Source organism: Thermobia domestica, chromosome 10 (assembly GCF_964235325.1).
Source record: "Thermobia domestica chromosome 10, izTheDome1.hap1.1, whole genome shotgun sequence".
NCBI lineage: Eukaryota > Metazoa > Arthropoda > Insecta > Zygentoma > Lepismatidae > Thermobia > Thermobia domestica.
Genome location: NC_137463.1, coordinates 230,851,357 through 230,876,111, shown reverse-complemented (window position 1 = coordinate 230,876,111; position 24,755 = coordinate 230,851,357). Strand labels below are relative to the sequence as shown.

Sequence of the window (24,755 nt, the reverse complement as noted above, 5' to 3'; positions counted from 1 at the left end):
ACATAAGATTCGCCAGTCTGCAATTCTTGCCATTAAAACTTCAATTTATGCATAAATTAAAATATATTTAATTCTTAAACTCAAGTTGGCATTGCCCAACTCCTGCTTCCCCGTGTTGTGCATAGACCCCCCGAAACAAAATCCTAAATACACCACTACGTAGTTATATAACAGATTCCATAATAGTTTTTTTAAAGTTTAAACAGGAGATGTAAGAGAGAAGAGAGAGAGAGAGAGAGAGAGAGAGAGAGAGATAAAGAGAGAAAACTTTTTTTTTTTTTTTTAAATGTGAGAACTGCATGTTTTGTACAACTGCGAATACTTCAGTGTGTTCATGTGAAAAACCTGAACATCCTCATATATTTCCAGTTCCACAAAACGCATCGATCCTACAGTTTTTCTCGGTTTTCTGGGATTTTCTGTAAATGGACAAGAGCCGTTTTGGAACTAGACGACTCAATTGCACCTTAATGTCGATGCTGGAAATGAACTTAAACTTCCAACGTACAAATCAACAAATGCAATATCCTACTTTTGAATACTTTAAAAATTATAAAAAAAATATATGCGATACTTCTTTGTTCGCACCTTAAAATATCAACTCCAATACGTTCCTTTTTGCTTAGCGTTGTCACCAATGCTGCTAATTTTTGAAGTTGGTCGTACAACTTTGGATATTCAGATGACGAGGTTTGGCGTTTCTTCATCATCTTCTGAACATTATACATCCTTATATATGACTGAAGTCTAATTATATATTGCAGTAGTCTTCAAAAAAGAATAAGAGAAATAGAACTAGGAATTAATATTTTCACTAATATTAACACAAAATTTATAACCAAATAATTGTTAATAATTTACTTGTTTATTTTTTTATATACAATTATTATATTTTTATCTTAAAGTTATAAAATTAATGTCAGCTAAACTTGACTCTGAAAATGAGAATTAGATACGTTAAAGTTGGAAGAAAATAAAAAAAGGAACAGTAAGAAAATCCACATCAATAAATGATTTATCACACGTGATGATCGCTAAAATAATTAAAGAATATTAGAAAGAAAGATTGTTTGAGTAATAGCCAATACTGGAACTTTCGACAACTTTCCTGGAATGGATCTATTTCTCTCTTGTCAACCTTTATATTTCCACCTTACCTTACGAAAGATTTATCTGATATTGGTTCCCGAAACAACAAACACTCCTCCTATCACTACTCCAAACTTTTGTCTGGCTTGGATTCATAGATGCCACTTTTCTAATATAGATCTGCGTTCAACAAGCACTGGAGCTAAGCAGTCTCCAGTACTGGTCAGATTTATGAGGAAACCAGAAACAACAACTGCCCAGTCAAATTTATCTGTCCCTTTTCCAACCGGTCACCTTGCTTAATGTGGACATCAGATTCACAATGGACGCTTCAGGACGACGTGCGCATTAAATCTATCAACATTAATTGCAGGGTGGCCAAACCATCGACCCCAAGTCGTGAAGGTTAGCCCGCGGTGGTCTGTTCTTGCACTATTGATTCCAATACGAGTAATCATAATTGATTAGTTCCGTTAAAAATAATCAGTATAAAGCACATTGCTCACCTTATACAACTTGAAGTAAGAACATATACAGTTTTAAATAAGAACCTCCATACTCAGCAATTATTTCATAACCTTGTAATATATTAAAATGTTTTAAATCTAAGCACTTTTTTTATTCATCATAACATTTCTCACATGTTTTTACAAAAGAAACAAGAAAAAATTGGCAACCCTATTTCTTTGCTTCAAATAAAAAAAAATTGACGCATTGTTTACAGAAGATCTTATTTTTGGATTGCAGAGGTCATTTCTTATGAAGAAATGTGTTGTTTATGTAAATATTGTGAATCTATGAGATCCTTGAAAATGCACTATTGTTTTGGAGATTGAGAGAAGGAGAAGAGTGGAAGCAAGAAACGAAAAAAGCAGTAACTATTTATTTATTAATTTTTAATCTATGGCTTTCCATCTTACTAGCCCCTTGGGTTCATTATAATAGAACACTACTGATCTATATTAAGTGATTTCCTCAAACCTAAAAACTTGGCCACTCTTACAATACTTCTAGTTCAAGAGCTTCCACCCTAACCACATCGGATGTTCCCTATCTCATACCTTGGCCTTTCCGGGAACCCATATTTGTTCCATCACATCGTTCTTCAATAACTAACTCAAGATTTTTTCATCAGGATACACCTCCAAGTGAGGATACACCTCAATCTTATCAGCAACAATTCAAAACAAACAAACAAACAAACAAAAAAGCCGAGTAAAATACAAACTAACGAACCCTGCTTATCCCGTACTCACTACCTCACTTGAAATCCAGCCCGTCCTAAAATCATTCTCGAAAGATCCTCGAACCTCTATTCCTAGAACCAATGGCACCGATTCCGGGGATGTTACGGTGCTCGAGCACTCACCAAAATTTTTGTAGATGCGCTTAATATTCACACATATTAGAAAGAAGAAAGCTAAGAAAAAATAGAGAAACAAGGAAAAAGGAGGACATTCTAATTTTTCGCCGTATTTCTTAAATGGTTCTTGGGGTCCCTGGTTCGATCCCAGCTCGCGCCGTGTGAACTTTGTGGTGGACAAACACCGTGCTTGTGGGTTTTCTTGGAATTCTCTCGATTCCTCCCACTTTCTTCATTCCACCATTTCACTCATCTCTTATCATCACCGTCTCCTTTAGCCTAACCGGCATAACCGTGGGACGTAAAACTTAAAAAAGTTTTCATTTCATTTCGTTCAATGTTCTGCATTCTTACCGAACTACTAGTCCTACTAGTTTTGTCTTGTGCCATTGAATTATCTCTACCTTCAATCTGGCTGCATCATCGCGTCACCCTTCATTCGATGATGGTGTCGGTCACGTGAATGCTTCAAAGTTAACTTTTCTATTGTTTAATTTTTCTTTTCCCCATACTTCTTCCTCTTCCGTATCTGATGAAATATTTAGCGGAAGTACTTATAGTGAACCCTTTTTAGTGTATGATTGTTTTATCTATTCTCTGATGATAAAAACCAGAAAAAAACACTAAAATTAGGCTAACTATATACGAGGAGCAGTCAAAAAGTTCCCGAAATTTCGTTGTAAATCTTTATTACCATAATTTAAAGCAGTCCCGTACTGGCCCGGGTGGCTAGGCGGCAATTGCCGCCCAGACAAGGGCCAAATCAAAAGGGGGTCAAATGAAAATTAGAATAAAGAGAGAAGGTCAGGAGGAAGAGAAAAATATGGAAAACGTACGCGACAACTAATATTCTTGGAAACAGTCACGGCTACAATCTGCATACATCAAGCTCTTTGAGCGTTTCATTTGTGCGCAATGGGAAACACTTCTCGGCAAGGGAGCCTAGGTATGCTTTTATTTGCTGCACTGGGAAGCGATATTCCCATTAGTCTTTTCACTGTGGAAATGGAAATTGCACTTGAGAAATGATTTTGTTTGTTTGTTTTGAGTGTGTGCTGGAGAGCATAAAGGAGGTATCGTCCCACCCCTTGTTGAAAAATTCGCCCACGAAAGAGTTAAAATTTTGTCACGACTCACGTCCCCTTAAAGTACAAATGGGTCGTACCAGCATCAGAATGTCGGTCCAAGCAAAATCCAACAAGCTTCCTATCGCGGAATATAAAAGGAAGCCGAAAGTATAGTGGTCTAATAACACAATTCTTGAAAGTTTAGTTTCTTGACCTAGGAAAAATAACAATTTGAAACTCAGCAGAAAGAGATCTGAAATCACTTTCATGATTTATAATATCACGGCGTCGCCTCTGTAACAAGATCCCGTGGTTTTGGCATTATTGAGTGTTTGCTTTCATTTTTCAATAGTTGCGAATTTTATCAGTCAAGTAGTTGAGCAGCGGTCAGTTATTTAAAGTATGTGTTACTGTGAGGTGGTGTGTGTCCTTATCGTATCGTTTTGAAAATTACCGTGGGAATGGAGATCAGTGCTATTGTTATAAATTCGGACTTCTTGAATCTACAGCATTGAGTAGTGAAAAATTAGAAAATACTTTGTACGTAGGTGTTTCTTTGAAACAAAACTGTGGCTGCTGTTGAATTCAGCTTCACGGTTGTCGTGTATTGATATACTACAATTGCTATTACAGTAAGAACTGAATATACACATAAATTTCGAATAAAATTACATTAATTCAGCGACGCAACTAGGCTAATTGTCGCCCGGTGCAAGACCTCGCCTTAGCGCCTTCATTTAGGGGAAGGCAGAAGGGGGCAATTGCCCCTCCAAGAGTTTGAGGAATACATATACTTTAATCGATTGTCTACTAATATACTAGTGCAAAACGTGAAAGTCTTATGCTCACTGGTGTTCTTGGCCCCCTCAAGCGAAGTTTGAAATGACGCCCCTGCCCTACCCTCTAACAAACCAAACCAAAATGTTCCCCCACTATACCTGATATTGGCATCACACAGTAATTCTCCTATTCTATTTTGTCTTCGAGTGATGAAGCTTAATTTGGAAATTGCAGCACATAATTCAATTTTTAGTACAAGATAAAACACCTAGTACAAGACAAACTAATTTTATTTGATTGCAAATAATGTGAGAGTAGCATGCTTGACATATTCTTATAGTCTTGTTATAATAACTACAAATCATAATGTTTTTGGAATTATATCGGCATATGCATATGTGTAGAATCAATCAACAGTCTTTTACTTTAGAACAGAATATTTATAACAAACAGTCAAGATGTCTGGAGTATTATATTCGGACATTTTGCAAATCTCTTAAATCGATGTAAGTTAAGTGAAAACACAAAAACTGGAACTAAAATTTAACTTTGCAGGCTCTTTTGTCCTAAGAACATAGCTTTGAAGCCAACGCATGCTCTATGGATATGATCCTAAGGTTGGTGTGTCGTTGTTGTCCTGTTAAGTTTCTGAGGTAACTCTTATGGTCTTTAGTTTGCTAAAACTCCTTTCCTTTCCAGTTCGGTTTTTAATTTCCTTCTCCGGTGTCCGGTACGATCTCAAAACCAGATGTTAAATGTCCGGTAATTTTTCCTTTTACTAGTCCTATTCTCTGTTCTATTCAGATTATTTTGGAGTGACGAAAGAAATCGTTTGTCGATGAATATGGGTAAAGTAGACTTTATAATTCGCTTTGATATAGACCTGTTGTGCGCGGAATTTGCTGAAGAGTTGAAAGCAGGAAAGTTTACTGAACTTATCAAAACCGCTAAAGGTCAACAAAAGTACATTTTTAAGAGCGCAGCTAGCACTGCTTCATCTTGTGCATGCCATAATTATATTGCTAATTTGCTTTTTTTTGTTTGTTTGTTTGTTTGTTTTAAATACGGTGTATTATTCATGGTAGACTTAAAAGAATTACATGTGCCGACTCACCCAAAACTGGATTAGAAAAATTTAATAAATGCTTCAAAATTAACTAAAGTTATTAAATTCGAACTCCGAATCACTCGATTTTATGTGAAGTAACCTCTTTCACGTTCTTCACATTTTTGACGAGCATGAAGTCATAATCTTAAGAGTATAGTACTCCTTGAGGGTGTCCGGTATTCCATTTTCAAAAGTTAGTAACCCTACTTGTGTTGGTTGCTCATCAGGCTCACATAACAGAAAGACGACCCGCTCGGGAGAGTAATACTCCCGGAAGTACGTTTTTCCGCGCGCTACTCTAGCCAGCTGTTGTACGCGCTATCCTAGCCAGTTGTTTTAAGTTGGTCACAAAATTTATATCATGGAGTACAAGGGGAATACTACTACTACTACTTATCTGCACAAAAGTAAATAAATCACTTTTTTGAGTATTATTTTCATATTATTTTAATTTAATAATAAGTGTTATAAAAATGTTAAAAAAATGTTGTTCGCGCCAATTTTTATTAAATGCAAATTGCTGTGGTTCCTATTTTCTGTCCCATAATGTGATTAATCAGTTTTACATAAAACAATTCCATAACCATTTTCATATCTCGGCTATTTTTGCATAATTATCCGTCATCATACCTTTTAATTTTCAATAACTATTTTCTGCATCAAACTATTTAATTTACACACTTGTAGCTGACTGGAATATCTTATCTGGTGCACCTATTGATATTACCATTATTGGTAATAGTGCATAAATGAATGGCAATTTGACTTGAATATAGGCTGGGTGATTTTACATAAGAGGAGAAAGTAAAACTGTATGGTTAATTAGTGAATCATTAATATTTAGAAAAGAAAGCAAATGTGCTCTTGTAAAATTAATGCAAATGCGATAACCAGTTAATCAGAAGAAGATACGCATATCTGTCACTCCTATGGGATATTCTTTAAATATTTACGGTTGAAAGTAAATTAAGAACGAGCAGCGTAGAAGCGATTATAGTTGATAGTCACTATCATACTATTGCAAACCTAGCTCTTGTGTTTCAACTGATTTGTATTAGAGCTCTCAAAGTTCTAACGCTCTCTTTACGTTAGATTGGTAAAGAAGAAATAATGGCTAAACTTTCCAAACGAGAAAGGATATCTATCCTGATGATACGAGGATGAGGCAATCGCCAAAGATCATAAGCTGAAGTAAGGGTAATGTTTAACGAAACATTTCGTGATCCACACAATCCCATTTCGAGATCTACTGTCGAGCGCACCGTAAGGCCCTTCGAGGAAGCGGAAACTATGAAGGATCGTGACATTCCTGGTCGACCAAAATCGGCGACAGCTGAAATCAAACAGTTTGATATTGCACAGTCATTTGTTGAGAACCCTTACCTTAGCACACGTAAAGCTGCCGAACAACATAACATTACTCACATGTCTGTTGCAAGTATGTTAAAAAAAATGAAGTTCCATTCATACAAAATTCACCTGATACACCAACTGAATTAGGATGACTTTGAACGTAGAATTGTTTGAAGATATGCTGAAACGAACTATTGATGATCCTACTTTTCTTACCAGCATTGTGTTTCTGATCAAGCCACGTTCTACTTAACCGGTCACGGTAATACGCATAATTGCAGATTTTGGTCTGTAAAAGTGTTCAAAGCAGTTAAAGATATGTCAAAAACCAAGTATGTCAGCCACGCTGATAACACTGGTCAACAATATTTTTGTCACAAGGACTTTGAATAGTGTTCTAAGCTAAGTCAAGGGTGCTAAATTCGAAAGTGAAATAAGTTTTTGTCTATCGAACTCAGTTTTCTTATGACATGCTACCCCCTCCTTATTGAAATCCTTGAAAATCGGTAAAAACGCTGCAAATGGTTTATTCTGCCACGGCTGAATTTAAGTAACTTGCAGATTTATTGATTGAAATAAAGTTAAGAGAAAGTGAGATAAAATCTAGAAAAGTGCAAGGAATTCCGATGCATGCCCCTGAGGTCAGGGAACATACTCCAGGAAATGAGTGACATTTGCCAACATTGTCGATGAGTCATATTCAATCACATAGGATTGCGTTGTGATTCTTGTCACTAGTGTTGCACAATTGTGAGTTCTGATAGCGTGGCAATTAGTGGCATGATGTTCTAGGTTAGTGAAATTTGAGTGCTGTGGTCATTCAGAAGAAGAAAATGACTCGTACTTGTGTCAACTGGCAAATTCTTTTTTGTTATTTCTGTGGAGAGGTAACTCTGAAGTCGCAAAAACGACAATTGTCCCCGCTCGTGAAGAAGTGCTACGAACTTTATTTCGGCCACCAGAAAATGTGTGAGTGACGAGCATGAAGAAGGTTCAGAACATGAGTTGTCCACTCATGCCGATCCAACATTTGAACTGCCTTGTGAATCAAATGCCCCTCAAATTTTGACATAAGGTAGTCTCAACGATCTTGTTCGCGATTTAAACGTGTCTAATCTGCAATCTGAGCCTTGATGCCATTAGTGACGAACATGGTGAACGCTTTCACCAGGATATTTCTCAAATGGAAAAGCGTTATCAAAGGAGTGGAGTGCAGCAATGTTGTCTGACTATTGCTGGACATCACGAAGGACTTTCCTGAGGCAAAGTTTCGCAGGAAATCGGGTAGAAAACATTTTTAGGTAAGCTTCTTAATTTGTATTTATTTCTATGTTGCTCATCCCTTTGATTCCTTTGTGTACTAATACCGACTTTTAAAAACTTTATGTCAGAAACTATTGTTGCGAGACCATGTCTACGTAAGCTTCCATAGGCATGCACAAAAACCACTTTCACATGAAAACTGAGGCCGATGGAGAAATTCTGCAATTTGATCTGGATTTAGGGCTAAGTTATCTTCCAGAAATAGTTTGTTTTGTTCTCTTAACAGGAACGTTATTATTATTATTATTATTATTATTATTATTATTATTATTATTATTATTATTATTATTATTATTATTTTGTATACCAGTGTAATTTACCTAAACTTTGAGTTAGGTAAAGCATCTACTGTCTCTGGGATGATGGAAAGAGTGTGCCAAGAATTAGTATCAGATTGATGTGTGTTGAATTACAAAAGACACTCATATTAAGCATCTTTGACGTGGAGCATGTATTTAGAAAGTTTTCTTTTTAGTTTTTCTCTCATATACTGCATATCATTATGACTAAATAAATGTGAGTTATTAACATTTCAGGTCAGAAAGCTCAGTACAATATTCCAGTATATCAATTAAATTTCTTTGTGCTTTATCCACGTTTTATAAAATTCTTGTCCTGTAACATATTTCTTTTACGTCTTCGTGTGAAATATGATTGTACTTACAGATGTTTACGTATCACGTGATATTTAACGAACACATTTGTATACTTGATCTTCATGCTTATAAAGCATAATAACTTTGCTTTTCACATTGCAATGGTTTACCTCGGTTGTATTAAAATATAAGTGAAAGCAATTTAATTTTGTGCTACACCTTTTAAAAATACTGGATATGTGTTTCGTGATTTTTTAATCTTAAGTCCATTTCTCGATATGTTTGGTTTGTCAAAGTCAGGTGGCGTATGATATTTTTTTTTTGCGATTACAGTACCATCTAGTGAAAGTTACGTATATTTGGTAGCAAAATCCGAATTTGCAATTAAAATAGGGGATTTCCATTTAAAATTTTAAAGTTGCCCTCTCCTTCTTCGTTAGGGAGGGACAGGACAACTTAATTTAATGTTAGTTGAATAGACCTTTTAGAAATATTGGATACTTGTTTCGTGGTTTTTGAATTTCTAGTGAATTTCTCTAAATATTTTGATTATTATCAACCTCAGGTGACGTAGATCATATTAACACTTTTTTGCGATTGTCGCACCATCTAGAAAGATAACGAAAAAGTACTTCAAGTAAAAGTTACGTATTTTTGGTTGCAGAATCCGAATCTGCAATAAAAATAGGGAGTTTCCATTTAAAATTTTAAAGTTGTCCCCTCCTCCTCCTTGGTTTTTGAATCTCATTATTATTATTATTATTATTATTTGTTGAAGCTTTTCCTCTTTTTTCATTAAAGAGAGTGTTCACTCAATTATTTTGATATTGCAAATTTTAAAACATTAACTTACCTTTTATCTCGATGTTCCTCTAGCCATTTGTATATGTTGAATGTCTCGGCATCACGCACTGCAAGCGTGTCGTCAAACTCTCTAACAATATCCATGTCGGTTCTATCAGCAGCGTTTGTTGAATATCGAGGCATATCTTTCTCAACTAGACCCAACTAAAACAAGAAAGAAATTTTCTTTTTTCCTTTTTGAACTTAAAATTTTAACTAGACAAAAGAGTTTAACCTCTCTTTAGACGAATTATTTCCAAGTGTACTGTACAATTAAGTAGAAAACAGGAAAAAAAAAAAAAAAAAACACTGTAAGCTTCCGGGAGCATTATGATTTATTTTTTAACAACTAGTGCTGTTTCCATGCAAACGAAACTTTTTCATTCAAAAGATAGTAAATATTAATATTTCCAGACTATTATCTGACAACACTTAATATCGTTATATATGTGGATATGGTGGTTGCAACTATGATAAGTATCGGCACTGAAATTTATACCCGGCGTAAAAGTTTTGTACATACTTTGTGCTAATAAAAACTTGTAACTTCAAAATTATAATATTTGCTTTCGAGAACCCTCAGTAGAACCTTATGTTTTGTGATACTATATGTCAATAAAAGGAATGGCACAACTCAATACTAGTTTACCGTAATTTCTCTGACTTTCCAGGACTAATATGTAATAATTATATACCTTCATTAATAACTTTCATCCCTCCCCGCTGGTCTAATGACTGGCGCGTGTCTTTCGTGCACGTGGTTCCGGGCTCAATTCCCGGTGGGAGAGAACAAAAATTTAATTTCACAATCATTCATTTTCATTAATTAACCGTTTCCTTGAGCCTAAAAGGTATAATGTGCGACGTCAAACTTTAAAAAAAATAAAATAAAATAAAATAAAATAGCAAATTACAATTTTAAATCAAATAAACCTTTATATAACCATATTGGGCCTTATGCAGAGTCATTCTGAAATGTGATTAGTGCCATACTAAAGTGTTCGACTAACATATGTTTCCTACAGTACTCAGGCCTTTAGTATGATGCTAATCATACGTCAAAACGACTCTGCATAAGGCGGATTAACTTTTTGTACCTTTAAAATGGCTTACATTTCTTAATAACAATTAAAACTTCAGATTTCTAGTATTCTCCCAAGAGTACCTTCAGTATTGGTTGCGAACCACAGTGCAATGGGTTAATGCAAAATCAGCCTCTTATCTATTAAATACAAACTTTAACTACCTTATATATTCATCTACCTTCCCAACTGAATGAAATTAATGTCACTAATTAAAGAAGCTACTGAATTAAAGTATCCAATAGAAAGAAACATCTGCATTATTCCCAGTTTTTCATCGTCGTATACTCACTTATAAGCAGAAAATGAACTTACCTAGGTGCATTTTCGCAATTAGATCCACCAATATGTAAAAGAAAATGTATGTGTGATTTCAAAAGAAAGACTATTTCGTCTTTATAATCCTATGTTTTGCACAAACTCTGTATACGAGTAAAACTTGTGCAGACATAAGAAAAAATATACATGTTGCGACTTTACATACAGATTTATATAGTTGTACTTTATATATACTAAACTAGTTTAGGGGATCATAATTTTACATTAAAGTACATAATTTTAATATTATAAAGTATACGTGTTACATATCTAGAAGTTCATTACGTATCAATATACTCATTATATACCTACACATTTATTTACAGAACAAAAGCAGTATTCTAATTGATACTTTTCCTTAACTTTTTGACAGTGTTTATTTATTCCGTTATTCGAACGCACTGATGGAATGTATTGTATAAAATAGTACTCTAACACTTTGAATTCCTTTTGTACACAATTCTACAATGTTGTTTACTTGCTAATCGTTAATACAGGAAAGTCGAAAATTATATTTAAAGTTGTAGAGAAAACTATTGTTGTTCCTAAACGATTTTTTCCTGAAAATTGAATCATATATTAGGATCTAAATAAAAATTAACTATCCCAAAAGCAGATCCCTCGTTTCTAACTCATCTTTGAACATAAGTAGATTTCGTCCACTCAGAACAAAGATTCCCCTGATTTTTATTGATCAAAATCGAACAATTAGCTTTCTCATCCCTGAACTATATGAAGAGCTTGGGACAAGATAGTGCTATGCCACACTTTGACCGAAAATGAATTAAACGTTGTTTGTGAGTTTTTACCTGTAGTCTTTTAACTGTCGGTAAGAAGTTTCAAAAATGTTAAAAAGTAACAGCATAAGTGCTATAAATCTTTATTGCTCCCATAAGCATGATCGTAAACAGTTCAGCATGAACAACCTATGTCACGTATCGGAGCAACATGGTGAAATCTAGTACAAATAGTGTCAGAAAGTATTTGTGTTGTATAGACAAACAAAGTGGTATAGAAGATTTACTTTGCAGTAATGAAGAGGAATATGTTTCTCATGCTGGTGAAGAAGATTTGTTGGAAGAAAACGAATCTGAGGCAAGTGGAACATCCTTTTAAATATAAGTGGCTTAGGACTGTGCTTCTCAAATTCAACGTATGTTCCTTCTCGAAGCAGTACTTAAATTAACAACATTATTGAAACGATAAAGTAAATTCCTCATTGGATGATTCCTTTCCAAGTTATGATGGCTATTTGCGTCATTGAACAATGACAAGTTAATTACGACAGGTGTTACAAGTAAGTGTAACATAATATGTGGGTTTAGAACTATGTTGCTTAAAGCAATAAGAGTACAAGATTAGTTACACATTGCATTGGTGTTCACATCTCTAGTGTACATCAGCGATAAAGAAAATAGGATTTAGGCAATATGGCATCAAATAACATTTTTACCATCATGATACATCTGTTTGATATATGCTTTTGTCTTAATTTGATGGGAAAATCATTGGTTGTACACAGAAGGGGTGACGTTAGCCTCTGCTTTCCATTGGAAGAGCACACAGTTGATTCAATTTGTTAACTATGGAAAACTAGAGGATGTTCAAAATTTGCAGACAACTCTCTTAAGATAATTTTATCCCATCTAGTTTAAACTTAGTATAAGGAATACTCAGTTCAAGTCATTAAAATTACATATTTCAGAGTTTCAGTTTCTCTTAAACAGAGTTACAAGTAACTGAAGACTACGACACTTAGTATTCCTTGAAAGCATTAGTGTATGTTGTTTAACAAATTACTTCAATTATGTACAACAAATTTAGTATTACATTAAACTTACAGTAGGAAGTTTAATATGAATAGGCTAATAATACTATATTATTAACATCTATTACTATTGTAATAATATTTTTTTATCATTAAATTAATTTTGTTAAGAATATGTGAGAAAATATCTCTGTAGTGTTCAGATAATACATTATTTTACTTTCAATATGTTGTTGGACTTACGCAGAATAGAAACTATGATTTTATTTAACTTATAAGAAAGTGTAATGTACATTATACAGCAGGGGCAGACTGGCAACCATAGAGCCCACTCTGCTAAACTGAAATGAGGGCCCACTGTATAAAAATGTAAAAAATGTACTTGGCATTCTTCGTATGTATTACATATAAAAGTCCATCTTCAAACCCATAAATAGTATCCCATATATTCATACAAAAACAAAACATTAATTACAAAAAATCTAAAGTAGGAACATTTTAATAGGAACTCATACAGTGTGTAATTGGCATTATCATTTTTTATTGTAAACACACACAATACCAGAATTGGTGCTTTCAGTTATTTATATAGTGCTATTGTTTTTTTATGTAATGAATTTAAATCATTTATTTAAATAATTAAGTGTTATGTTTTAGAAAACCCAAAATATATACATGTGCAATAAGTAAAAACTAATCTCAAGTCAACTTTGAAACACTAAATAATTAAAGCACTGACAGAAATAATGTAAGTTCCTTTCCTCATAAATCAGTTCTAATATCAAATTGGTTGAAATTTTCTACTGAATTGCATACTGTAACCTAATATAATATAATATTAATATGAATGCCAGAAATGTATCCTAATATTAATATCTTCATTATGCCCCAGTTACACTCACAATTTCAAATATTTACCTAATTCTTTGGAGCTAGATATAAGATCGTCATGAGTCGGGTCGGGTCGACGTTCAACTCGACCCGACCCTCTCGACCCGAGAAGGATTTAGCCGAAACGGCGCATAAGAAAGTTGACCCGAGACGACCCGTAGCTAGAGCAGCCCTGGCCCTAGCGTGGGTGACCTGACCCGACCCGTGTCTCAAGCAGGCTTGACTCGACCCCTGACCCATGAAAGCCTGATTTGACCCGTTTGAAAGCACTACGCGGCAGCAAACAGTTCAGTTAATTTCGTGTTCGCCTGTTAAAGTTGTGTAATTTCAAGTAAAAATAACCATAAAAGATAAGCTACAATTGATTGAAATCATCCAGAGACGTGGTGTATACATTATAATTTATAAACACCTTAGACAGAAAAACAAAAAAATACCTGGCAACTGTCCTGCAGTACTCGAATGAGTCACATCACGCGCATTTGTTTCTTGGGGCTTCACAGATTCAAATAACCTACATTGTTTTGGGTCAGATGCAGCTTTTTGTAAATAACATCTTCGTTTGTATTCTCGCTTTTTAACACCACTTTCATATTTTTTATTTACAGTAATCTTACAATCACTCCTACCATCCATACTGACACAACCACATCTGTCTTCCACGACAAACGACACGTAACTGGTGTTCCAATAATTGAATTGCTGCTATCGGATTTGCTCTTGTATACAAATAAAACACGAGCCGAAGGCAGCAACTTCATAGTAATTGTTTGAGGTTTGTATAAAACAATCGTTGATAGTGGCGATTAATTTCTTTTCGCTTTACCACACTGAAAAAAAAAAAAAAAAAAACGAAGCCTGATCCGATTTCTTTCTTCGAAGCTTGGTCTGAGGACAATGCAGTTCAAAAGCGTTCCGGCTCCACCTCCACTTTCCGCAATAACAATATCTACGAAACCAGTGTTGGGTAAGTTACTTCCAAAAATGTAACGCGTTACAAGTTACTTTACTTTCTCTTAAAATGTAACGCGTTAGTAACGCGTTACTTGCCCAAAAAAGTAACTGTTACTTTACTTCGAAAGTAACGCGTTACTTTTAGGTCCGAAACTTTAAATATGTGAAAACAAATTATTACTTCAATTTTCCGTACTATTATTACTACCACTACTACTACTACTACTACAATTATTATTATTATTATTATTATTATTATTATTATTATTATTATTATTATTATTATTATTATTATTATTATTATTATTATTATTATTATTATTGCAAGTTCTGAATCGCTTTATGTAAATGCAAGGACAAATTTTTACTTGATATATGAACATTTTCATATAATCTAACGTTGATAAAATGCCATACTGCGTTACTCGTAGGGATGGACACGAGCGAGTTTTTTTTTTGAAACTCGATTCAACTAGAAACAGACATCTTTCAGCTCGACCCGAGAACTCGGTTCGAAAAATTTCCTCCAACTCGACTCGAATTGGGGTCGAGTTTCGAGTCGAGTCGAGCCAAATCCGGTGTGTAGTTTCGAGTACATTCTTCAAGTATATTACATAGACAATATACACTACTACTACTACAACTTATATTATTATTATTATTATTATTATTATTATTATTATTATTATTATTATTATTATTATTATTATTATTATTAATGATAACACTGTATATAAACATGAAAGATAGGCGGTTTCTATTTGAATACTAAAAAACTAGTTCATTGCCAACCTTGGTAGTCGTGAAGTCTAGGAGTCAAGGACATTGTTTACGAGCTTCTGAATTTGGTTTGGGGTCTAGGTTGAGTATTTGGGCTCGAGCCAAAACACTGTTAAGAGTTATAGGGCACTGGCCAAATATCTTCAAAACTTCTCGGCCCGGGTTTAGAATTGTCAACTACTCGAGCAGCTCGGCTCACAGCTCATTCACTATCGACCCGAACCGAGAAGTGAGCGGAGCCAACAGCTCACCCAACCAACTCGGCTCAGTTGAGCCGAACCGAGTAGATAGCTCATCCCTACCAAGCCAGCTCGAGCCCATGGTTCACCTCAAGCGAGCCGGCTCGAGCCATTTCTCAGTTGAGAAGAGCCCAGCTGAGCTTGTTATAAAAAATCTCTTGTGGTCTCGCTATCGAGACGAGATGCGAGCAGTGTCCCCTCTCGTGAGCAGCATTAAAAGTATTCCATATTACTGTTTAGCTTACATTTGTCATGGTTTTCGCTTTCCAGTATAATCAAGCCATGATCTCAAGACGAGTTAAAACGAACGAGCCATTTATCAAACTCGACTGGACTCGAAACTCGACTCGAGTCGAGTTTTAGCTTGACTCTTGCTCATCCCTATGCGTTAGAAAAAATGGTTGCTTATTATTATTCTGCTAAACTAATTATATAATAATAACAATGTTGCTATGTAAAATTAAAAATACAGAATATAGGGAAACATTACACTACAACTAATAAAATGAGAACACATAACTGGGGGTTAATCAAAACTTGCCTGTAACTCTTAAAATCGATACATGCTTTTTAAAGCTAGTTTTAAACTCTTTAATCAATGGGACTCTAGGATAAGCAAACTGATCTGAAAGAACTCCAATATTACATACCATCAGCAAACTATTTTCTAGTAATAAAGTAGGCCTGCTCATCAGAACACAGTTTATTTATATTAACCCCTTACTGTATATCGTTAATTATGGCACCCTAGTTGTTGATAAATATTTTCCGCCGGGGCACTTCAGACACTTTGCTTTTATGTCTTAAATTCTGTCCACAATCATCCTCAGTTCTTAGGAAAAAAGTATTCTTCGAACGGTAAAATATTTTCGTTCTCCATCTTTATAAAAACAACACCAATCAAAGTAAAATAGACTACCGGTATCATTGCACTCCTAGTTCACTCACTGAATTTATTGATTTGGAGCTGTCAAAATCTACGACAAAATCTTCCAGGTGTTTGCAATCAGTACACGTGATTTCCCTAAGGCTGTCCTCATCTTCCAAAAACAGCAAGTGGCACTACGAACCTATCTGTTTCTCCGTGTGTTAGTGACTGTCGGTCACTGACATACGTAGTTCATGCTCGATTGTTTCATTCTGAGAAATTCACTTACAGGAAAGAAACATTTGTTTCCGAAAAAAATACATATATTGAAGTTACTCATCCGAAATGTAACGCGAAAAAAGTAACGCAAACTAGGTACGTTACTTAAAAATTTGTAACGCGCTACCGTTACAGTTGCTTTACAAAAAATGTAACGCGTTATAAGTAACGCGTTACTTGCGTTACGTTACTTCCCAAGACTGTACGAAACTATTGTTTCTATAAAACATCGCCACTCGCCGGCTTGTAAAAGGACCGGAGTAAGCAATGGTATTCAAATCCAATAACAGCCTGAAATCTACTGTGTTTCTTATATTTTAAAAAGTAGTAGTTAACGTGCTCGTTTTTAACAGCTGCTGTATCATAAACCCCGCAATGTTTTAGGGCCTGATTGTCTCATAGACGAAACCTTTTCAAGTCGATAAACGTGAAGAAGAATAAGGTCTATTCATGAAAGTTTAACTTTACGTCTTTTTTATGCAAAACACAAGTTTACGGGAGTTACCTTCACATATTTTTGATGCTGGTAGGTTTAATTGAGCACATCTTTTTAAAATTGGTGGACGGGGCCCACCTGTTTGGGGGGCCCACCCTGCATTTGCAGGGTAGCAGGGTGGGCCAGTCCGCCCCTGTTATACTGTATAATATTTTCTTCATATTTATTTCACTTTAAACTCTCAAATTTAAGTATCGATCAAAAATATAAAAATAAAAGCATTAAACTGAAATTATTGAATATTCTGGAACCTTCAGTAACATTCTTTTTGAAATCAACCTAATGTGACATATCATTATCTTACTCTGAATCCATCTTTTATAAATAGTAAAGCCTAAGAGCAATATAGGGCTATGCCACAATTTTCAACGTTAACCTTACTTTTCTTTACATTTATTCATTAGGCTTGAATTCATTCAAACTTGAACCTTATTGGTATAAGAAATGTGGTACTTTCCTTTATAATATCACTTTCCGAAAATAATACGAAACTGTTATTTATGGGATTTTTATGTTTTGAAAACTTACTTCTAATTTATCTCAAAACCATCCAAATGTGGCATAACACTATCTTGCTCCAAGCCCTTTATACATTTACTTTCGATATTTTCGATATTTTCCTATGGTCATAATTTTGTGACTAATGAAAACCTATACATACTAAAGACACTGCTGTGTCAGTTTTCCACAGTAAAAATATCTATAATATAAATCTTACTGCCAAAACTAAGAAGTAAAAAACTGACACGATTATTATCTAGTTATTTTAACAGCCGTCAAATAAAATTTAACTATTGAAATAAAAATCTTATTGCGGCTATTGTAAACAATATATATTACAATATTTTTTTAGGATAATATCTATCAAGAGTGGAGGTATGATCTAGAAATGAAAACGATATTTTTCAAAGAAGAACAGTGATAAACTAATTTTTTTAGTTCACAATTTCTTAAACACATTTCTATTTGTTTATTTTTAATGTCAGAATTCTCATAGGCTTAACTCAGAGCTTATGATGAGCATACCTTAGGGTTGAGAAATAAATATCTCATCAATTTGGGAAGTAATTTAGCTTGATCACCAGTCACTTTTGTTTTCAAAATATCAAAAAAAGCCTTCTGGAACCTCTGTAATGAAAAAAAAAAAAAAAACTTAAATCATACATCATGCTAACACGCTCAGGAATTTTAATAATCATCTCTTTCACTTAAAAAAATTCTGATGGCTCAGTGGTAGAGCGTTCACCTCTGGTGCATGGGGTCCATGGTTCGCTCCCAGCTCGCGCCAAGTGAACGTTGTGGTGGACAAACACTGTGTGCGTGTGATTTCTCGGGGTTTTCCCATTTCCTCCCACTTTCTTCATTCCACCATTTCCTTCATTTTTCATCATCACCGTCTCCTTTAGCCTAGCCGGGATAAAAGTTAAAAATTCTGAGTCCTGATTAATCCTTGCACTTCTAATCTACCGTATTTCTCCTGGTGCCTTGTTCTCGGAGAATAAAAATTGGAGTACGAGAAACAAAAGCGTCAAGGAAATGTAAAAAATTAAACGAAATAAAATCTGTAATTCAAAGTTTCATGATGTTATTTAGGCTAAAAGAGACGGATGACTAATGACAATGCATGATTATAAAAGAATTGATGGAATGAAAATAAGGAAGGAAATGGGAGAATTCCAATAAACCCCATGAGCGTGATTTGTCCACCACAAACTTACTTAGTACCAGGGAATCTGCTTACCAGAGACCTCTGCTGCTGAGCCACCATGGCCCCTAGACTTCTACAAAAAACAGCAATAAGAATACACTTGTCCTACCTATTCCTGCCATTGCTGAAACATGCAAAATCAATGCTGACAACTGTGAACAATTTACACATTTTTGTAATAAATTCGAGAAAAGTAACGCAATGCTTTTAACTACCTACCTACATAGTGCTGTGGCCCCTACTGCACTTTGGCCTCTGTTAGTTTTCGCCTTTATTCGTATCTATCCATAGCTGCTCTTCGTCATACTCACAACCCTAAAATATGCTGTGCTGTAATATAATTGAAGCTAATGTATATAAAATTTTATATTTTTTCTGTAAATGTATATTTTTGTATTTCAAGAAGAAAAACAGCCCAGTTCGTTTTCTAGAAAGCAAAAAAAAAAAAAAAAAGGTATAAACAAAAGAGAAAGTCTCAAAATAATGTATGAAAATAGGAAAGAAACAGATGAAAACCAAGACCGATGTGTATGTAAACTGTCTTCACAATGGACAAAATGCTGTTCTTTTGCTAGCATAGACCTGTTGGTACGTTCGTCTTTAGAAATTCACAGTGTCTCATAATTTAGGACTTCTAGCTTGGAACGACTTAAGATGGGGTTCAGAAACCAGGACTTTTCAATCTCAACCCTGTGAGTTATTCCTTTGTTATGTAAACGTTATGCTCAATTTAATACAAGAAATTCTGAGAAGTGCAGAGGTCTTCCGCTGACAGTGCTAATTCTCATAACATTCAAAGCTCTTTGCAATTGTAAGATGTTAATTGGAATAGGCAATATTTTATCTTTTTGTGTTTTCTTCATTAAGTATTCATAAAGTACCCACCAGAATACTAGTATTTCATTATGCTACCTTAAGTAATTGGACGCGTTCAAATTAATTATATCTGGTCATTAACACATCAAAACATCTGCATTAAAATTTTTACTGGAATAGTGCGCCTGTTCGAAGTAGGTCTTCCTACCTTGTTCTTGGTTTTTCTATTAATTTTGCTGTGTAGAATCTTCTGTTCATCACCTTCTTTGCAATTCTGTCCTCTGTTATTCTTTGTACATGCCCTGCCCACTGGAATCTGTAAGTTTTTACTTCTTTTATAGAGTCCGGGTCTTCGTATAATTCATAAATCTCGTCGTTCAGTTTATTTTATTTTATTTTATTTTTTTGAGTCAGTCCAAATATTCTTCACAGTATTTTCCTTTCGAAGGCTCCAAGCTGCTCTTCTACCTGTCTGTTTGTGTTCCATGTCGTACATCAGTAGCATATAACTGGTCCAATCAAGATTTTGTAAAATTTAACTTTTGTGTTTCTTGTTACTTGCTTGGATCTGAAGATGGCCCGCAGGGCGTTAGTATGCTTTGTTTGCTGTTGTGATTCTTGCTTATTTATTCCCCTTGATCCGTTGATCTCTTCTACCGCATAGGGATGTTCTCAGATATCTTAACTGGACTACTATTTCTACATTATATTGTTTTCCTTCTGTGTTTAGACTTTCTGCTCTATATTAGTATCTTTGTTTTATCTATGTTGATTTTTAGGCCTTCTTCCTTTGCCTTCTAGTTTAATTTCTTCATAAACTTCCTTTATATCTTTCTACGTTCTTTTCATTATGTTTATATTGTCTGCATAACCTATGAACTGTGTCGCCTTATAACATAGTGTTGCATTTTTTTCTTGTAGTATTTGTCTTATTATATACTCTAGTGCTAGATTGAATACGATTTGGGTCAGTCCATCTCCTTGATTTAAGCCCTTTATCAACTTTGAAGCTATCATTTGTAAATGTTCCTATTTTGATGTATGAGTTGAAATCTTTCACTGTTGCTTTTACAAGCCTTGTCACTTTGGAATATTAAAATTCTCCATTAATTTTGTAGAGTTTGGATTTGGATGTGCTATCATATGGTTTATGAAGTTTACAAAGATTTGGTATATATCTACATTGTGTTCCCATGCTTTTTTCTAATATCGCTTTAACCGTGAATATCTGGTCTGTTGTAAATCATGCTGGTCGAAATTCTGTGTATTTTGTTAGTCTGTTTATTAGTATTTCGGTTAGGATGTTACATCCTGTCAATAACAAGGATATTTCTCTGTAGTTGCGGCATTGTAGTTTGTTTCCTTTGTTTTTGCATATCTGAATTATAATGTTTGTTTATCATTTGGTTGATGTTCTTTCTTCGGTTTGTATTTTCGAAATCGATTTTTGCTCTGCTTGGGTTAGGCTGTTTCTCCTTGTTTGCATAGCTGTCTAATCCTGATGTTTTGTTGTGTAACTGGTTCATGGCTCTTATTTTTAGTAAGGTCAGTGGTTCTGTTTCTGTATTTAACATATCAGTTTCGTCTTCGTTTGCTTATTTCTTCGTTTGTGTTCTCCCGTTATTTATGTCGTTTATACGCAGAAGTCGCGTGAAATACGTTGTTCAGGTTTTTTTACGTTACTTTTTATATTACACTTTTTTTTATTATTTTCTCGTCTGCTATTATCTACCAGTTTTCTCCTCTGCACACGGGCGTATGTGGCTAGATCCATTTTTTTATTCGTCCTATTTCTTTATATGCTGTCTTTATGTTCCTGTTTATGACATCCTCATCTATCCCTTGTAACAGCTTTTCCATCTTTATTCTTTTCTTAGTACAACATAACTTGTTGGTATGGTTCCTGAATTTCTTTTATTCTTCAGTTCTTTGATTTGATTTGATGTGAGTTTATTTTCCCTTTCAGCAGCGAGGCTGTATGTATGTATCTACAGCTTAACGTGGAATCCGAATCACATGAACTCACGCTGCGAATCGAACCTGGGTGTCCCATAACAAAGGTAGTACGTATGCTAACCGCTTAGACACGAGGGAGCTCTTGTTCCGTTCATGAGAAGCTTAAACTAAATTCCGCTAAATCTGCTGTAATGAATTTTTTCACTAAAGATTAATGTTAATAGTTCTTTCTGCTCCTTATGTATATATCATTTGTAAACAGCAGAATCAGGAAATTATTATTTTTTTCAATAACAAGTTTTCTATAAGTTTTCACTTAGACCATTATTTCACAACAAAATTTCTTGGATTACTACATAGATTCACCAACGTAAGAAATGTGTTTGCTGTTCAGCCCAACGTCTTGTATTGTGTATCCCCTATTGTAAAATGATTTACAGATCTTGTTAATGGTAAATGAAATCAATCTCAACAAGTTAGGGAGAAAAATCAGCACACTTTTATCATTATCAAAAGCGTGATTTGTACTAGGGATGGCCAGAACCGGTTCCTGGTGGAACCGGTTTTCGAGTCTGAACGGATCCGATTCTAGAAAATCCGGTTCCGGAACCGGTTTTTCGGATCCAGGTCTGGAACCGGTTCCCAAGATCCGGTTCTGGAGCCGGTTCTGAAAAGCGGATCTCTAAGAACCGGTTCCGCCGGAACCGGAACTTTGTGGCCATCCCTAATTTGTACTCCCTCCTTCCTTATTTTAATTCGCAATTGTAGGTGTAGTAACAGATGTCAGACTCACTTTAGCGCTAGAACTCTAGCCATAGAAAGAAAATCCGTTTCCAACCGTCTTTTAATTCTCTGTTACACACTTCCTAATATCTACTGATCTTTACCTTCCTGAAAAATCATTTTTAAGGAGTTTGATTTACCAAAAATCCCTTTACTGTCCGTGTGTCCGTCCGGGAGACACAAAATTTCAAGACCTACATGATGGACAATCATCAATTTTGATCAGAATATAGAGAGTCAGAAATAGAGCTCGTTGATGGGCGTGATCCATCCAGTTGATCCCAAGATATGGACAATAGAAAGTAAACATGGATATTATCCTTACTTGATAGACTACCCGCAGTGTTATTTAGGTTAGCAGGTTAGTATAATATTCAGGATGCAAAACACTGATCTGTTCGTGAAATAGAATTAAATAACTTTCTACTCGATAAATCTAAAGACTCAAAAAAGTTTCAATTTTCAAATATTGATTTATCTTACTAAAGTTTTTGAGTGAGGAGTGGAGAAAGAGGGGAAAATGCAAATATCAAATTTAAATTTTCACGTTATGTGCACTAGAACACACCAAACTCTTTCACGTGAAGTACACTGTGATCATGTTACTTGCTTTTAAACCAGTTATCTTCGCTTTCGTTACAATTGATATTATTGATGTTTTAATATTATTGAACTATTATTATGTACTACCAGAATACCCATTCTTTCTCACGGGGAGAATACGTTTCATTTTGGACATAAAGGGCAATGGGGGCTGAATTTGGATGTAAATTGCATCGGAAGTGTCACTGTTCGTCTCAGCGACACCGAAAACTATGGATTCGGTACTAATATATATATATATATATATATATATATATATATATATATATATATAAAGGTAACCAAGAAAGTTCTAACGCTTTTTAACCCACCACCTTTGAACATCGATATAGCCCCTAACACGTATCTGGAAGATCAAAAATAGTCCCCATCAGCATCGACGACCTTCTGCCAACGTTCTGGAAGGCCATGGATTCCATCGCGGTAGAACTTGCTAGGTTGTGAAGCGAAGAAAGTATCAAGTACATTTTTTTTGCACCTCTACTAGGGATTTGAACTTGCGTCCTCTAAGATGACTGTCCAAGGAATGAAACAGGTGATTATTGGACGGTGCAATGTCCGGAGAGTATGGCGGATGCAATAGTGTTTTCCATTCAAGGTGTAGAATGGTGTCCCGGGTCATTGAAGCTTAGCGTTGTCCTGTAACAGGAGGACTCCTTTGCGATTGAAGTGCTGGCTCCAGAGTTTTGAATTTTTCTTGAACACGGCCCAACTGTTCACAGTATACAGTTTCACTGATGCTCTGACCAGCTGGTAGCAGTTCCCTATGTACGATGTCGCGAGAAGTCCACCAAACACATAGAAGGACCTTCTTCTGGTGCAGTGCTGGTTTCGGCTGTTTTGGAACCGGTTCATAGGATGCTAACCAAGGATGACGGTGCCGTGGAGTTTCGTACAGGACTCACTTCTCGTCACCTGTCAACACCTGTCCAGAAATGGCTCCTTCCTCAGACGAGACAGCAAACAAACACAGGTGTCTGCTCGCGTAGCCTTTTGGCCCGAGTCAAATCATGTGGGATCCATCGACACACTTATAGTGCTTCCCAAGTTGATGGAGGTAGTTCCGAATGGTTTCTCCACTCACACTAAATTTTAGTCCAGTTCCTCACATGTCTGGCCACTGTTCGCCTCAATTGTTGCCTGAAGATCTTCGTTTTGTACATGTGTTGGTCTTCCGGCATGTGGTGCGTCTTCAAGTGTTTCGTTACCGTCCTTAAACTTGTTAAACCACCGCTGTAATGTCCACGTAGTCACGACATCCTCAACAAAGGCTAGGCATATCTTCCGCCCCACTGCAGCAGCGTTTGACCCCAGCTTGAATTCGTACTGCAGACACGCCCTTTTGATGCTCTGTGATATATATACAGTGTGTCCATAAAGTTGCGCAACCCAAAGTTTGATTGCGTATATCTTTTGATCTAAGAATGATAAAGACGTGAAACTTGAAACAAATTTAAGCATGTTCTATGTAGATACTTTCGAGATCATGACCAATGCTGGAACTTGTAACGTTTTTGTGTAGTAACGAAAGAAATTACCGTAAGTGTAAAATAAAAAAAATGTGCAAAATAAAGAAAATTAATATTCAGTTGCAGAAAACTGATTTGCTGCGGGTGAATTCCTGTGTATATGTACAGTAAGTATCAACATTTATCCATTGTTGCGAAAATGTGACAAAGTTGATGCAATGTT

The 24,755-nt window shown here is 35.2% G+C and overlaps 1 protein-coding gene across 1 annotated transcript in view; it reads right to left on the bottom strand.

Annotated features, from left to right (window-relative positions):
• The window catches only part of LOC145663056 (androglobin-like), a 201,498-nt gene that overhangs the window by 98,768 nt on the left and 77,975 nt on the right, over positions 1-24,755 (bottom strand). Inside the window, exons 14-16 of the mRNA XM_081729218.1 lie at positions 18,224-18,325; positions 9,533-9,687; positions 589-768 (exon numbers count right to left, since the gene is read on the bottom strand). Of these exons, the coding sequence (XP_081585344.1) occupies positions 589-768; positions 9,533-9,687; positions 18,224-18,325 (437 nt within the window). The remainder of the gene's footprint in view (positions 1-588; positions 769-9,532; positions 9,688-18,223; positions 18,326-24,755) is intronic.